Source organism: Nylanderia fulva, unplaced genomic scaffold (assembly GCF_048542155.1).
Source record: "Nylanderia fulva isolate GAGA-0341 unplaced genomic scaffold, ASM4854215v1 Scaffold4, whole genome shotgun sequence".
Taxonomy (NCBI): Eukaryota; Metazoa; Arthropoda; class Insecta; order Hymenoptera; family Formicidae; genus Nylanderia; species Nylanderia fulva.
In genome coordinates, this window is record NW_028190476.1 from 4,645,549 (window position 1) to 4,664,177 (window position 18,629).

Genomic DNA, 18,629 nt, shown 5'->3' on the forward strand with positions numbered 1-18,629 from the left:
GATACACAAATTATTGCCTTTACCTGTGTCTTCTCGTAATCTCTAGTTCGACGATACCCTCTCTCACCGTCTTAAACAATTCGATGACTTCCTGATGCGTGCGTCCCTTCAAAATTTGTCCATTCAAGCTTAAGATCTCATCGCCTGAAATTCGAAGATATGTCTAATATAAAATCATTGTCGATTTAATAACAAATAGTAAGGAATATGTGTGTGAGAACTTTTTTAAGAAAATTTAATGACTTTAAAAGCGATCCTCGAGGCTGTCAATGACCTCGCGACGTGGATGATGATATTCTCGCAGGAGGATGCCTTTGCACTCCTGCGCTTACGCAAGCTGATCAGTTAGCCTAACCCGTTACTCAAGTATGCGGTAAGGAGCGGCGGTCAATGAGGAAACCGCGATGTTGGTGTAAAAAGCATCAGGGCTCGGTTGAAATTCGAAACATAAGAACGCGCATCCGTACAACGACCTCCCTAATTATTTTATCGATATCTGATCGCACCAATAAAACTCATGACCATGACTTGGGTAACAAAAGTTCAAGAAAGCCGTACAAAGTGTTGGAAAAATGCGATAAAACTATCGAGAACCAGAGTTGTTAATGACGCTATACGAGCAACGCCTTTTTTTCTTCTACTTGTTGAAGAATATCGATGAAGGGAGAAGAGATGCGAAAGCGAGAAGAAGAGGGACCGAAGAAATAAAAAAAGAAACGAAAAACTGTTTTTATATGCACACGACGTTGCCTGTCGGATTAAAGATTCGACAGCTGTCTCTGGCGCGATCCTCGCATATCGTCGTGAATACAACGAGAATCGACGAACGTGCGCATTCCCATTATCCCGCGACCGATAGCTTCCGAATGAAAAGTATTCGATAGAAACGCGCCGGACTCTGCATTCCTCGAACGACGAGACACTGAAATCTCGTAATAAATACCGCGCAATGAATGCTTTCGTCTAACTTGTTCACTCAAGATTGCAACAGAGCGAAAACCGAGAATGTACATCTCTGTCTTACATTACCTAACGGAGAATATAAACGCTTCTCTAACATCACACATGTCCGAAAGACGTTCAGAGAACATCCAGAAGACATCCAGATGACGTAAAATATCTGGATGTCTTTTGGACATGCTCTGCTGTTAAGGATTGTAAGTTGAAACAGGTTCAAAAATAGAATTTACCTTGAAACAACGATTTGGAAGTGTCGGCCTGACCACCTGGAAAAACCCTCCTCACAAAAATTCCCATGTCGCCTCGCGGACTATCTCTGCCACCTACGACGCTAAAACCTAAGCTGGCTTTGCCGTAACCCTTTTCGAATCTGGCCACGTGCTTCGTCAGATATTGTTGCGATTCTGTCGCGGGTTCCGGGCCGTTGTCCTTGATGTCCTTTTGATTTTCGAGCGGCAGGAAATCGGGTCTCTTCCTCTGCTGAAGTGACTCCGCGCTAGCATCGATCGCCTTCTTCTTCTTCTTCTTTGTCATCTCCGTGCCTGACGAAGAGGAAGCGTGATTCGTTTCGATCGCGTCAATCAACGACATGTCGGAGAGGTTCCTCGCGTTCTCCAGGTACTCGTACTCGCTGGGTAAAGTACTCGACGATGGATTTTCATATACTTGCGGCATCGTCTCCTCATAAGCCGTCGTTAATCGTACGGTGTTACCGGTAAGAGATCTCAGAAACTCCTGAACTTCCTCGAGGCTCTCCAACGTTCGCAGCTCTTTGCCCTCGACCTCGACGATCTCGTCGCCTAATCTCAACCTGCCGTCCCTGCGATAGAAATGATGGAGTCAGCTTGGATAGATTTATTACTTATATAAGCCTTAGCTGATATTATAAAAATTTCATTATATTGTATCACATATATCTATATAATATATAATATATTAATTAATTTATAATTTATAATTAATTTAAGAAATTTATAATTAATATAATAAATAATTAATTTATAATTTTATATATATATATATATATATATATTATAATTAATAAATTTATCTAATATAATTAATATATAACATAATTATATATAAGTAATAAATAATAAAAAATATATGAAATGTATAAAATGAAATTATTAGAAATGAAAGATAATAATTATATTTTTCGCGAGTTCCTCACCCATACCTGTGAGCAATGCCCTCGTTTTCGAGTTGTACGACGATGTACCGCAGATCACTTAGTTTCTGCTGCGCCAGTCGAATCCCTAGACTCTCTTTAGGCTCCCTCTTGTGCAACTGTATCGGACAGCATCGCCGTACCCGCGTTAAGGGCTGAATGATATCGCTGAGAAATCTGGTTTTATCCTGCTGCAACCTCATGCGATGAGGCGAGACGTCCAGCGTCTTCGTATTCGCCAAGAGACTCAGTCTATCTTCGCAACTCGGAAGCTGAGTGTCCTCCAGCCGCGACACGGCTTCCTCCTCGAAGGACGTCCCGTGAATGCTGGGCAGCATCCTTCCGGAACCGCTCCGGTGCCACCTGAGACCGTCGAGTCTCTCGATGCTCATCCGAGAGATCACGTCCGATCTGCTCTCGTCGCAATTCCGCCTCAGAATCTTCCCAGCATCTTGATCCTGGCACTCGCTGGGCGTCGAGCTCCTTATCGGCTTTTCCGTTTCCGCGTCCATGACGCTGCTGGTGTCGGAGCTGCACTTGAGACCCAGTCCCTCGTTCTCGGAAGCTATTACGGGCTCACCTCGCGGTCCGTCGCTATCGTACCCGGATTCATTCGAACTGACGTAGTGAGATGACAGTCTCTGCTCGCAGCTCGACACGGAATTCCGCCGGTTGTTCCTGATGGCGGCCATCACGTCGAGGTCCACGTTGCAACCCTCCGAGGCAATTCCAAGCTCCATTTTACCGGTAAAGTCCTTGTCGCGTGCGGCATCCTCGACATGAAACTCGACGTTCTCCCGAAGGGATAATAAACTGCTGTCGAACAGGCTGTAGCAGGTCGCGACACCCTCCTGCTGGAAGCCGGCCTCGATTCGTTCGAGGCGGCTCGCATTCAGGCTGTACCTGTTGGCTTCGTATCTGCTGGAATTCCTTTGGAATTCCGCGCAAGAAGTCCGACTAGGTCGCGAGGCCGTCTCCCGATTCCTCGCGTTGTCGCCTCGGCCGTTGTAACCGATCCTGGATCTCTTCCGTCCAAGAGTCGTCGTACTGATGTACGAGTCCTCGATCTGCAAGGTCGGGAAGTGCTCTTCCGAGACTGTCTTGAAGAGTCTTTCGTCCTTGGTGAACGAGGGTCCGTGACGCTCCTCCGGCAGAACGGAGAGTTTCGATCGCAGGAAAGCGTACGGGAAGTTGGATTTCTTCGCCTCTTTCAGGTCGCAACTGCTGCTCTTCCTCATCAACGACTCGTCCTTGGTCTGTCCGAGGTCGCAAGTGCTGAAGCTCACGGAGGAGCCGCTCAAGGAATACGGAGAGGTGCAGGAAGCCTCGAAGACACCCTGTTCGTCGCTTCGATGATTCGCCAGATCGTCGCAGGACACCGTCTTGTCCTTTCGCGCGGCTATCTGCAGGTCTATACCTTCCGAGGGATCGTCGCCCTTCACGTAGGTCGGACTGCTGTTCAATTGACTGGTGCTGCAGCTCCGGAACAAACCCTCCTTGTCCGGTAGTTTCGTTCTCTCGTCGATATTCTGAGACCTTCTGTTGGCTCTGGCCGAGTTAAGCATTCCGGTGGAACCCATTCGTATGAAGAACGATTTGAACGGAGATGGAGCTCGGTTACAAACCGTCGGTGACTTCCTGTTCAGCTTTTCGTCCAGGTGCAGCTGACTCAGTTGTTGGATGTTGATATTGTTGTTGCTGGTACAAGTATCGTTGTTGTTGATGTTGTTATTATTATTGATACTGTTGTGATCGAGACTATCGGATCTTTCTGCGATGGAACAGATTGTCTCGCGAGATCTGGTCCGTCGAAACGAATCGATCTTCCTGCCCATCCTGCGACCCCAAATTCCTAGACCCGACACTACGAAATGAAATAATATTACCGTTATAATTTATAATTCATAATTAATAATTTATTATATTTATATATTTTTTATTAAATTCTACATTAAGAGATATTTAGTAATTAAAATATAATAATATGTATACGATGTATCTCGATAATTTAATAAATAATTATTGCGATAATAAAATGCAACAAAATATTTGAAAAAACATTTTAAATGATGTGAAATATTCACTTCTTAACATATTTAATGCATATTTCATATTGCACAATATTTATCGCCAATTAACGAAGAAAATAAAATTATCCAATAATTATCTGATAATGAGAACGGGTTTGTTTTACGCGAAACGCTCTTCGACGAGGACCGGCGAAAAGGTGGAAGGGAGTAAGACATTGAAATGGTAGCGTGCCATCACACACGCGCGTGGAACGAAAAACCACCCGCGTTCGACATAAGGTCGTTCTTGGGATTTGTGGTCGCCATATACGAGCTCGCGTAGCAGCGGTTCCGCGTAGTTTGGGACTACTTTTTCGAGGTGTCACCCCGGCTAACGGGTCCACATCGGTTCTACATAACGAGATACGATTAAAAGGCTGTTCTCCAGTATCGGACACACGTGTTTTGCGATCGAACGGTACAATGCAAAAGGGGAGGAGAACGCAATGTTTAACTTACCCCGTATCACTGATAAAACAATTAAATTAAAAAATATTTATTTCCATATTGCTTTATTTGAAACAAATAAAAAATATTTATCTGTTTTAAATAGTATTTTCTTTCATCAAATATAAATATTTTTCACATCATATATCAATATTATTAGTTTCAAATAAATGATTTATAAACAAAATACTGAAATAAATATTTATTTGAATTCAATAAATTTGTTTTCCAATGTGTCATCTTTTATAATAGCATTTTTTAAGAGTATTTATCAATTTACAGATTATTGTACAAGTAATATTAACAATACCTTCTAAGGAAGGATGCATAAGCTTATATAATATATAATTTATATTATATAATCTCTATTTTATATCACATATAGGTATTATATAAAATATATATAAATAATAACTTTTATATTAATTAAATTAATTAATATTATATAATTATTACATTGTTATTAATATTATATTGTATGCAATTTTCAAGCTCAATTTCCGAAAAAAATATTAAACTAAAATTTGAGTTAATAATTATATCTTGATTACTTGTCGCAAAATACAGATATTTGGTAATTTCGATGATTTTGTTAATTCGATCCTTTGAGAAGAGTTGAATAAACTTTCTATTAAATTATATATACACACAGGAAAAAGATTTTAGTATCATTATCTTCGATGATGGTATTACTAACTAAAGCAAGTGGTGAACGCAAACATCGGCGTTCGCGAGTATGTCGGAGCACGAAGCTCTAACGAGGCAACTGCGCCGAGCGAGTGATTAGTGAAAGGATGCGATGTTTTCCTGGATTAGCGGTAATTCGCGGCCGTTCGAAACAGAAGCAAGATCGGTGATGTCGGTAGCAAAACGACGCCGCCGGTACTTTTTGTGCATCGCTGCCGCTCCGAGACTCCGAGCGGGAGGAGACATTGAAGTCACCGGAGCATGGAGTCCAGTTTCAAAAGTATTATTACTCAGATCCGCTACACGACGACGTCGGCGTGTATACCGTATTGTTCGAAGTAGTAGTTTGCGATCGTTTTGGGTTCGTGAACGCTTTCGCACGCGATGTACACGCTCGCGTTCACCGAAATGTCAAACTGTAATTTTACGTACAACTAAGAATTTTAGTATAAGACTTTGAATGTGAGGGCATCCATTTTTTCCAAGCAATTAAATATCTCAATTCGAAATTTTTATTTTAATCAAAAATTCTCCCCGTAAAAAAAATATTGGAGCAAATCGGGAATTTTATATATTATTTTTAAAACATAACAGAATTATTAAATTTTATTTATTTAAGGAATTTTAGCATGAGACTCTCAATGTGAGGGGCATCCATTTTCTCCAAATAATTAAATATCTCAATTCGAAATTTTTATTTTAATAAAAAATTCTCCTCGTAAAAAAATATCGGAGCAAATCGGGAATTTTATACATAATTTTTAAAACATAACACGTAAACAATTATTCGATTTCATCTAACGAATTTAATTTAGGTTTCTCTCCGAGAAGAAATGAGATTACTCGTTATCTATATAGAACCTTGTGCTAGAACTGCTAAGACTTTCGATTTGCTTATGGTAAAAAAAGAGCGAGAACGATTTGAGAGAGAAATCGAAAGGAATAACGAGAGAAAGAGACACATAATTAATGAAGCGCGATAAGGCATCGAATTGATTTCACCGTCGAGACACGTGCAGATAAACATCATCATCATCATGGAGACGACTTACCTCGAGACTGCTTACCCGGATCGTGATGCTCGACGATGAAGGCCGGCACCGCCGTAACCGTCTGATAGTCAGCCTCGATGACATCCTGCTGACCGTCTTGTTTCACTTCGAGCAACGTCTGCATCGCGTCCGCGTCGCCGCAGCTCCTTCGCGAATACTTGGACCTGGACATTTTCAGCAAGCCGGCAGTGCTCAGATCCTGATGACTGTTGTCACGCGGCATCGAACTCCCCGACAGCTCGTCCACGGAACCCGATAAGGAGAGGGCAACGTCGTCGGCGCTATGGCGCCTCGATTTTGACAAGCGTTTGAACATCTTGAGTCTAACTGCAAAAAATTGATTGAAAATATTTTATTTAAAAATGAATAGAAATACACAGGCTGGTGAGAGCCAAAAGCGCAAAAATTAGGCGTAGGAGACTCGTTACAAAATATTTCTCTATATTTAAATCGAACATTTCATTTCCTTTTTTTGAACCATCTTCAGTAGGTGACTAAAAACTAATACAGGGTATACAAGGTTCCTGAGTTTTTAGTAAAAGTAAAGAAATATTTTAACAAGTCTGCCATCTTGAATTTGCATTTATACACTAGAGCCTTTTAGATTTATTATCAATTTAATTTAATTTAAAAAATACACTACTCAGAAAGATAGGAAACATTTTTCTTAAAAAATCATATTATTTTCAAATTGCTGAAATTCGGCAAAATATCATCGTAGACTAAACATTAAAAACTCATTTTGAAGCTTAAAGTTTCAACTTTTTTTTTAAATTACGCATTTTGACACTTTAAATTTCGATAAAAAAATTGTTTTCGAAAAATTCTGCTCAAGTTTTATAAAATACAATATTTTGCCTATAAAACGCTACTTTTAAAATTTTTCTACGATTTCTTTTTAATCGAGTTACACAAAAAAATTTTTAACTACCGATTCGACGTTGAAGTTGAAACTTCAAGCTTCAAAATGTTTTTTTAATTTTTAATCTACAATGACATTTCATCGAATTTCAGTGGTTTGAAAATAACACAGTTTTTAGGATAGAAAGTGTTTCTTATTTTTTTTTTAGTAGTATATATTGCAAAATGTGTACTAATAAAATTTGCACTAATCATAAACACGTTACATTGCTAACGGTACCGCAGTAAGGGAAGGTTAAAATTACTAAGTAAATAAAAAAAATTCATGTTGATACTCATGGTTCTGACATAATTGTAGACCTAAAGGGAGGATGGGTACATACTGATTTTTTTTTAAACGGGCAAAAAAGCAATAAAAACTGTTGCGAATGTACACGATACGGGTGGACGAGTGTAAAACAAAGAGTCACTTATGTTACGCTTTATCCGAGCGTCGAAAAAAGTAACGCGGGAGATTCTTTACAAAGTAACACACACACAAACACAGACCAGCCGATCTCTCCGCAAGTTTCCAAGTACGATTTACCGTTGTCGATGTCTGACGATCGGTATTCGGCAAAGCTTTTTGCGGCCGCGAAAAGATACGACGGATCTTTCATTTATCGCCCGACTAATGGTATCCGTTGGGAGACTCTTTCTCTTTCTTTAAGAAGAGAAACCGACCAATCAGGATAATTGCAATATCGGGACAGTAATATGACACCGTAATATTATTCACTAATATAATACGTAGTCGTCAGTTCCTTTCGTCATTTTACAGCGTCTATTAAATGAGCAGTTATCAGTTTTAACGATCATATATAAGTAATATCGAGTTCATCATTGAGAATGCACTTGGGAGAAAAGAGACAGAGAAAAAGGGAGAGAGAGAGAAAACGAGAGAGAAAGAACGGAATTAACTTCTCTTCGCGATCGGCTGCCGCGAGACAGAAGAGAGAAGGCCGCCTGTTATTATTTATTTTTTTACTTCTCGTCAAGGTTCCCGGATTTCAGTCTTTCATGCTCTCGTGGTGACGTGATGATTTGCACACACAGGTAAAAAGAAGAAGGCGGGCGAAAACAGCTTTCTTGGAATGGACGTTATCGCGCATCTCGGCGCTTCTATTCTCCGTCATCTCTTGCATCTTCCTTTCAAATTTTTCTCTCCTCACATCATTATTTCTCAACGATAATTGTTACTTTACGATGACATAGAGAAATAAATATGTTGTTTGCGAAAGTGCTCCGAAGAACGAACGCCCTAAACACATTAGGTTTTGGTGGAATTGGCTGTTTTTTTCATATGTTGTAGAGATTACGTCCTGCTGAACAAAAGATATAATAGCCTCAAAGCTAAATATTGAATAGTCACCGAGTTACCAGTCAAACTACTTATAAAGCTCAAGTTTTTCGTATTTGACTTGTTATAAATCAGTAATTACCTATTATTTAGCTTCGAACCTATTAGGTACAGTTGTTGTTCAGCAGATCATAAGCTACAACATATGAGAAAATCAGCTGATCTTATCAAGATTCAATTTTAAATAATTAGTACAGGATTTTTGGATCTATAAAATGCTAGACGAAATTAAATCCCAATAAAATCAGCTGTTGTAACTTGTGACTTGCTGAAGAAAATATGTAATAGGCTCAAAAAGTTAAATAACAGTTACTGATTTACAGCCAGTCAAATACGACAAATTAGAACTTTGCAAGTTGTTTGACTGGTTGTAACTCGGTAACTATCGAATATTTAGCTTTGAAGCTACTACATCTTTTGCTCAGCAAGTCATAAACTACAATATATGAAAGAAAACAGCCAGTTCCGAAAGCTAAAATCCTATGTATTTAATTCAAGATTCTTTACGTATTTCAACCATTTCACCCTGATACGCTTCTTCAGGATCAAAAACGTTTATTAAAATTAAAAATTTCGAATTTTTAATTTTTTATCGTACCAAGAAAAATCAGTACACATTAGTTTCAACGAAAAATAAATTCTTGAAACTTCTGCATCTGCGGACTTGCCCGTTAAAAAAATAAAATGTGTCCTTCATTACTCTTGTTTCTTCTACCAACGTATAACTATTCTGTATTCTGACACTTCTGTATCGGGTATTAAATAAACAAAATAATTTATTCAGCACGCCCGTCTTCTCGATTCTCGAAGGTTACCGTTACTATCAGCCGGCGATGGAAATGTCGCGCACAATATGTAAAATCGACACGCGGAGGAGAGCGAGAGATCGAAGATTACATCGTTCGCTCGACGTCGAAGAATCAGCGGATGGCGAGAAAAATGCGCGGGCGAAATAAGCTGGAACTTTACGAGATTGGAGAAAGTCTCTCTCTCGCGTGTGCATGCATGCTCGCATGCATCTTCGCGGACGTCGAATATTGCGTTATTTCACGTAACTGCCATAGCGAACCGTGGCAGATACGACGCGATGCTGCATCAGGCTTTCGGACAGCATCATCGGCGCGGAAGAGGAAAGATCGACCGACATTCCTGATTTCTCCGCTCGATACTGACACGACTCGGTACTTTCTATCCCAATCATCCTAAGATATCCTTGAAATAGATACACGAGCGTCATTATAACTTGTTCGTCTAAATGATAAATTCATTAGAACCTGTATTTCTTGGTATATTCGATCTGAAATTGTGTGTCCTGTTATTCGGTTATACGGTGATCATATTTTCTGAGAGAAAATAAAGGACAAAAACATAATTCTGTGACTATCAGAAGTCTACATTATTCTTATAATTTGAAATTGATTCGATTATGTTGAAACAAATCCTTGGTTTTTATTTAGGTTCCGGATGGAAGAAGTTCCATTGTTTTCGTACTAATTCCCATGTTAATACTATGACATTAGACATTAAAACGCTGAATAAATAGTAAAGAGCAAAATTATAATATAAATGGACAAAATTGTTGAAATAAAGGTCAAAGATGAGTTTTGGAAAAATAAATAAATCTAAAGAACAGCTATTTAAAAGACTGCATCCTCTAAAATAAAGGACGGATGGTTACTATAGTTATACCTAATATGATGTGTGATGTAATTTCTTTTTTAATTTTATATACATATTATCGTGACGTATCATTAGAAGTATTGAAAAAAAGTTATATAATATATTCTCCCTTCATCATCGACACCTCTATTCATTAAAGCACCCGGGAAAATTTGCATTTCATGAGCTGCACTTCCGCGACGTGCCTTGTGTCATGCAGACACATTAGGAGAGAACCCAGGGGTACTTCCGGTTTATACACGCGCGATTAGTTCTCAATGCGGTCTATACAGCGAAATAAAAAAAGAGATGACGTATGCGTGACGAGTGGACGACACCGAAGAATAGCATACGTGATGCAACGTACGTCATCTACTATAAGCCAAAAAAATAAATACATACATATATATATTTACGATGACCATATTTTCTGAGAAAAAGTATAGGAAGTGGAGATCGAGCAAAAAAAAATAATTCTGTGATTATCAGAAGTCTACGTATTCTCATAGTTTAAAACTAATTCGACTATGTTGAAAAAATTTTCGATCTCTTAAATAAATTCCGTTATATTCGCACTAATTCTCGTGTTAATACTACATTTGACATTAAAATGCTAAATAAAAAATAAATACCAAAGTTGTAATATAAAGGACAACGTTTTAGAAACAAAGATGAGTTTTTAAAAAAATGAATAAATCTAAAGGGTAGTTACTTAAAGGACTGTTCTCTAAAATAAAGGAAAAATGATTACCATATATATATATTATACGCTATTTGCATCTGTCAAAAATTAAAAATTTCCTGCGCAAAGGGAGAGAAAAAACGCGACACATTTCCTGAGGAATCTTCTCGCGAAGATATAAATCAGAACGTAAACATGCAGTATGAAATTAATTGATAATACGACGGCTATGCTATAATTTCGCTCCTATTTTCCGTGCATCCGGCATAATAATTCGCGTCTGACAAATGATCATTCGCGTGTGCAGATACCCGAGAAAGGTATCATCGATAGCAGCACTTTAGAATCGCGCTGCTCTTAGAGAGTTATATACTTTTGTACACCATGTACAAAGTTTGCGTTTTATTACTGGTTTATGCCCGTGTAGTTATGTATGTACAATGTATCGTTGCATCTATATATGTCTCGCATATACTCCGTTATGACTTCTCTGTTTCCGTAACTTTTTATCGCGACAATAACGACAAGTCTCTGAAGTCTAGGAAGGAAAATGTGTCGAGCGTGATAAATGACGATGCGCCGTATAAAAGTATATATTCCTCTCTCGTTTCTATTTTCAACGGAGAAAATAGAGTCTATTTCGATTTTCTTTGGAACAACATGTGTATTCGTTGCAAGCAACTAGCATAAAAATTTAATCGCACGATCTCTACAGAGAACGCGTCTGCTTTCCGACGACAACAAGAAGATTACAAGAAGCTTGTGGACGAAATCGAAAATAAAAATACCGAAAAAAATATAGAGAGAGAAAAAAGAAAGAGTGCATCGTAAAATTAAAAATTCGAGAAAACAATAATCAATATATATATATATATATATATAAATATTTAAAAAATATTAAATTAAAATTGCATTTCCGCGTTCCAAGAAAAAGACATAACTTATAACGCGATTATGCTAGACGTAGATTTACATTTTGAAATAGAGTCTTTCTAACGTGCCTCATCGATAAGAGAAAATTGAGAAGATGTTTTATTCAAAGGAGATCGATCTTAGTCGGTGGACATCCAGGATGCACACGCGCTGGTCATCAACAGACCGCTTCATTTATTCCTGCTATATCACAGGTGTTGTGTTACATTGTCCACGTACAAGTACAAGCGAGTAACGAGAGGAAGGGTATCGAATGTTGCGTGGCATAAGGGTTACGAGGGTTTATTCCTCGTTTTTCGAGGAAGTTCAGTCCTCGTTAAATAATATCGGTTATCTTAGCTCGAATACCTCATTGCGTTCGATTGGCGGAACAGTTTCAATAATGTATAAATTTTTTTACATTTTATATGTAATAAAAATCGATTAAAAGAAGCCTCCAGGTCAAAGAAAGTAACATTTTTTTAAAATTAATTTTCACTGAACTTAAAATCAACAGAAATATAACCGGACATTTTAATGTAATTTTATAGAAATTATTTCTATAAAATTGTATTAAATATCAAAATATAAATATTTATATTTTAGTTAAATATTAATTATAATTTATATTGAATTTAATTGTATTAAGTTATATTAAATTAATTTTATTTTTTAATTTCGCATTTCAACACATACCTATGTACCATATATGTATATTTCATACGCAATGGAAATTATTCTCTCTACTAAAGTTAAATTTTTAAATTAAATTATTAAATTATTAAAATTAAATTAAAATCTATGAATTTAATTAAACATTAAATAAATTAAAAAATATTAAAAAATAAAAAAATAAAAGTAATAAAAATTTTTTACGATTTAAAATTCGAGTAATATATGTAAAATGTTTGATGTTAAAAATTCAGAACGACGAATGAAAAGGTACTTTCGTTGAAGAAAGAGACATCCACGTCTTTCGCGATATATCCCGGCGAGATACTTTATAACTGTCCGGGACATCTTGTACCTACGTACATATATGTACATACATATACACATGTAAAAGTGTTTATTACGCTACATCCAAGCCGCAACTCGGTAGTACGCACGCGGACAAAGATATACAAGAACTCGCGATAAAAGATCAAAATGCTAATAATATACTACCCGTTACGCTTTCCACGGTCATCCCCGCCTTTTATATACCTCTCGTCCTCGTGAAATGTCGGCGAGGTTTTAGCGTTTTGCGCCGAGCAGAGATTCCGCGTAACCATAGCGCGATCCGTGTCGTAATGTCCGCTACGGTACGCTTCGCGAGCGGTGTAATTTTCGAAACGATTAAAGCCTTGTTATACCCTGACTCGCGTCTGAGGAACGCGAGCTCCGACTCTTCTTTACGTGCCCGGTTCTAAATAGACACGCGGAAAAATGTCGGAGCGTTTCGCGCGAGCGAGCAACGACGCTTCGTACCGCAATGTTCAGGAATTCTGCTGAATCAGCGGATTTTCGACGGAAAGTCCTTCGATCTAGCGATCTACGCCTGAGTATTCACAGAGAGGGACATTTGCTCCCTCTTGGAATCCATTAAAAAATTAAGCATTTACTCTCCTTTTGCATAATTGGATTTTACTTGTATATATTTAAAGTATAAAGAAAACTAAAAGTAATAAAATAATTAAAAAATTAAAAAATCCTGCGGGAAGAGAAATAAATGCGATGCATCGACGGAAATAGATAAGTCATAATCTACAGTTGAAACTCGATGAGAGAGAAAGAGAGCTCTGCGTTTCATTTTAGCTATTAAAATGCTGATAATTGGGTTTACTGCCCCTGGTGTTTACACTCTCTGTGGAATGATCAACGCGTACTTCCTGTCTGGTCGCACCATCCTGTGTCATTTTATTTGATTCTTGCGGAGAGAGTTGAGATTTTATAATGTTGATCCACATTAAAAACTATATAAGATATTCCGAGATAAAAATTTTATTACTGATAAAATCAGCTTTTAGTATCCAGGATGTGTAAAATCGTGGCACATCCATATGATATGGGAAGAGAATTCTCTGCTCTCGTAAAAAAGAAATTCAATTGGCGATGCCGATTCGATGCTAAGTTTCTAGGATATGTAAATATACATAAAATTGTACAAACGTGTATCGTGAAAGTATGACAGCCCCTCTCAACTAAGCAATCTTTTTTTCCTTTTTACACCACTGCTGGTGGGTAGTGTGTCGCGGTCAAATGACCTCGCTTTCAAAGAGAAAAGCCTATCAAAGATTTACAATGGAAACTGACGGTATATTCCGCGTTTATTACCATGTCTATTATTATCAGCCAACGTCCGCGTTCAAAGGTTCTGCTCCTTTTTTTCCTACTTTCTTTCCATACGGTACATCTGCGGTGACCATTTTTTCAAAGAAAAACTGAAGCACAAGCTTGTACATTTTAGGGCTTTGTTTCAACATGTTTCCAAATTAGTTTGCGACCAAAGTTACTACTTCTACATTTAAAATTCAAACTCATCTAAAGATTGTTAAGAAAAAAAAGATAACTGTGATCTATCACGTATTCTTTTAATTATTCAAACTCATTACAAATAACTGATGTCGTCCTTGCAGGAAATTACATTTGTCAATTTTTTTCGTAAAAATTCAAAGTTAATATAAATATAGTTAATATAGTTGAAAAAAAGATTGTCCTCTGAAATAAAAAACGGATGGTCACCGTAGATATATTTAAACATGTTACAGTCTAGAAAAATGTTCTCGATTATTATTGCGCGAAAAAGAAATTGCTTCACTTTTTTACAAATTTTTGTCTAAATAAGATTACAGTTTAGGAAACTTGGGAATTATTATGGCACTTATTTCTCACGAAATCTCTCAATGTGACAAACTCTCCGCATAACTCTCACCTAATAACATTTTTTTTCTTTTCCACACCTGCCTTCGCCGACTAGAGTCTGGACTGTCTAAGTACTAAGCGGGTTGCTGGGACATGAACAATAGGCGTGAAGCATTTACGACGGAAGATAAAGGCGTATTATCACCATTTGCGAAGGCAATGCCCTTCTTTCGTCTCTTCGTCTTTCGAGTCTCCTCTTTCAAGACGCATCTGCGGGATCCACGCTTTACGGATGTATAATCGTCGTATAAGGTAGAGGGTAAGTCAACGCCTTAGATGGCTTGAAATACAGCGGCTGACTGTTGCAACTTGGCCAGGCCTAGGCAAAAACTAGGATAGGAGCCTAGCTTGGTACCGCGGGACGACCGCGACTTGGAGAAAAACGCAGCGGTCACATGGTGGCGTGAAGGGGTGAGAGGAGAGAGAGAGAGATAGAGAGAGAAAGAGGTGTGCAAAGAGCGGCTTCTACGTGTGCACGTGCATATGCGTGCGTGCACGCACGTATGGAAGGGAAACTGGGAAAGGAAAGAGAAGAGTGAAGAGAGAAGAGCAGGGCACCGTAAGAGAGAGAAAGATAGAGAAAAGGAGGAAAAGAAAGAGAGAGAGAGAGAGAGAGAGAGAAAGAGAGAGAGAGAGACGTGGCTAGACCTTGGAAGGAGAGAAGCAAATACTGCCGGGATAGGTATATTCAGCGTAGAGTCGACCGGACAGTGCACTGAACTTGGCAAGAAGTCCAAGGTTGCATGGTTTAATGATCTAGTTTCTTCAACGGAGATGTGTGTGATTCACCACATTTTATGCATTCGCTCGCGTCGGCCTCCCCTTTTCCACCACCACCGATATTTCCGCGATATTACGCGCGCGAAAATCCGCGCGCGGACGCAATCATCTCGCTCCAGAGTTTAAAAATACTCGAATACGAGATCTCTTCACGGGAGGGAAAAGAGAGGGATCTCGACCCGTCACAAAAACTCTCGGCTCTTACCTAAGAACGCTCGAGGGCGAAAGCGAGGAAGGCCGAAACATTCGAATCGGCTACCGCACGCTCTCGATTGCGACAGCTGTTTTGAAAAGTGAAGAAGAAGATTTTTTTTCAAAAGTGAAGAAATATATTGAAATATCAAATAGATCCAGTTTTTCAATTTATTTGAAATAGCACGTTTAAAAAAGTGAGAAAAAATTTGACATCGGAGTGATTGATGTTCAAAAATGAAATACTCGTCACAAATCCGATCGTATGAAACTCGACGTTGATTTTTTATTTTTATCAGACATTTAACATCTTCTTTTATCGCGAAACCAGTCTGAGAATGTCAGGGCCAGTGTTTTCGTGATGCCATTTTCTAGATTCTAGACAGCATATCGCGTCGTCGGCAGAATCTTAAATTCTCAAAATGTGTCGCGAAAAGACAAAAATCATATTTGTAGAAAAAAAATATTGCAAGCGACTTAACATTTTAAACTGAAATAATGACGGTAATTAAGTAACTCTCCAGAGCATACATTTCTCCTGGTATCTCGTCGTTTAAGACGTAGATAGAGAAATTGTTGCCGCAAGGGAGAAAACGATGATGATACCCGATTACCTTATCCGAAACTCGATTATATATATTATTTATTGACGCTTATCGCGAACGCTGCACCTTAGATGCAGCATCCGGCTACTGCAACTTGCTGATTACGAATCGCGCCGAGGAAGTTACTTACGTTCGCGCGAATATACAATATATATATATATATATATATATATACAGGGTGTCCCGTACTTAGTGAATCACTGATATACAGTTAGATTCCCGAGGTCATTTGGAGACGATTTTTCCTCATCGAAAATGTCGAAGAAAGTCATCATTTTTTGCATTTTTCAATTTTTGCAATTATGTATCTTTGTAACTAAGTCTTAAATTAAAATTCTATTGAAACAAACTCCATCTGAAATTAATTGAAGAATGTGATTTTGTTAGTATTTTATTTCCACAAGACTTAGTTTGCGAAAAACCCTTTATTTTCTTTTGCTTATATATACTCACTCCAAAAAAAACGGTACACTTAAAATTTGGAAAAAATTACCAAATTCCAAATGACGATAACTTCGTAAATAATAAAGATAGGAAGGTTTATAAAAAATGAAAATAAAGCTTGAAATGTCTACTTTAAGAATCTATTTATTTCAATGTTGCGAGATAAATTTATTAAAAATGGCGGATGACAAAACGAGCATATGCAAAATTAAAAAATAATAGTCGAGTTTGCCAAGGCACATGGCGTGAGTCACATGTTGCAACTCAATGGGATAAAAAGCATATGATAGCACAGAGTCTCCCCTTTAAAATGCTTTTTTATTCATTTCGATACAATTATTTTTCGCCAAGATATTCGCATTTAAAGTAAAAAGCTGCTTTTTTATTCAAATGCGAATATCTTGGCGAAAAATCATCGTTTCGAGATGAATAAAAAAGCATTTTAAAGGGGAAATACTGCACTATCATATGCTTTTTATCTCATTGAGTTGCGACATTTGACTCACGCCATGTGCCTTGGCAAACTCGGATCATTATTTTTCAAATTTACATGCTCTCGTTTTGTTATCCGCCATTTTTAATAAATTTATCTCGCAACATTGAAATGAATAGATTCCCAAAGTAGAGATTCCAAGCTTTATTTTCATTTTTTGGAAACCTTTCTATCATTATTATTTACGAATTAACCTTATTTGAAATTTGGCGATTTTTTCCAAATTTTAAGTGTACCGCTTTTTTCGGAGTGAGTGTATATTGAAAATTTTATTGGTTCCTCGGCATTTTAGCAGGGAAAAAATCGTCTCCAAATGACGTCAGGAATCTGTAAATCAGTGATTCGCTGGATACGGACAGACCCCTGTAGATACGTGTGATTACGAGGATGCAAAATCGGGCGATTCGAGAGACAGCGCGGACTGAATCCTTTGTGCAGCGAGGACGCGAGGAACTCGCTGCATCATCCGTTCGCATGGAGGGGTGCACACGCATCTCGCGCGCGAAGAAAAACTAGAAGAAAGACGGAGGGAGAGAGAAGGAAGAGGAGAGGTGTATACGCGTAAATAAGTATTTTTTCTTCTTTTTATTATACGCCGCGATGTAAACCGCCATGCGCAGCCTGTACACCCGATCTCGCGCTGCTCCGTTGTGCGTGTAATAGCGAGAAAGAGAGATGCACGAGCACACGCGTCTTTTTACGTTACTGATAAACTTTATTAGCCGGTATTACGGTGTTTAACGGACCGTCTAAAAACGCACCTCGTTAACGTCGCGCGCACATACATCGGACAATATAGATATTTTCTACCGATTTTCTGAATATTCTCTTCCCTTAGATGCGCAAAATTGCGGTATAAAATCATCTAGACATATATATTTTAATAATAATTAAAAGTAATAGAGAAAAGATATAAAAAATCTCTATATAATTATTCGAGACTGGATCTACACACGCGTTCTGAATATTTTAATAATAATTGAAATTAAATAGAGAAAAGATATAAAAAATATATAGCTTTATTTCTTAGCAATTAAATGTAATTTATCGGAGCATATATAAATTTGATGAATTGACACATGATCTAAATAGTGACTATTTTTTAATTTAATAATTTATTTTATATAATTTAATAAATATTTTTTTAATAATCGTTCTTCTACATTTGTAGATTTCTAAGCTTTAAATACTTTTTCATCTTTTTTTATCATTATTTTAATATATGTATATTTGATTTTCGTTTTCGGGGATTAATTTCTCAATCAATTTCTTCGCTTTCAATTTTTCAAAAATTACATCTATAAAAAAAACT

General features: G+C 37.7%; 1 protein-coding gene across 1 annotated transcript in view; it reads right to left on the reverse strand.

Annotated features, from left to right (window-relative positions):
* LOC114936215 (uncharacterized) overlaps positions 1–18,629 on the reverse strand; it is a 41,603-nt gene that overhangs the window by 623 nt on the left and 22,351 nt on the right. The window contains exons 3-6 of the mRNA XM_085485878.1: positions 6,387–6,713; positions 2,141–3,995; positions 1,191–1,780; positions 24–144 (exon numbers count right to left, since the gene is read on the reverse strand). Of these exons, the coding sequence (XP_085342004.1) occupies positions 24–144; positions 1,191–1,780; positions 2,141–3,995; positions 6,387–6,702 (2,882 nt within the window). The 5' untranslated portion in view covers positions 6,703–6,713. The remainder of the gene's footprint in view (positions 1–23; positions 145–1,190; positions 1,781–2,140; positions 3,996–6,386; positions 6,714–18,629) is intronic.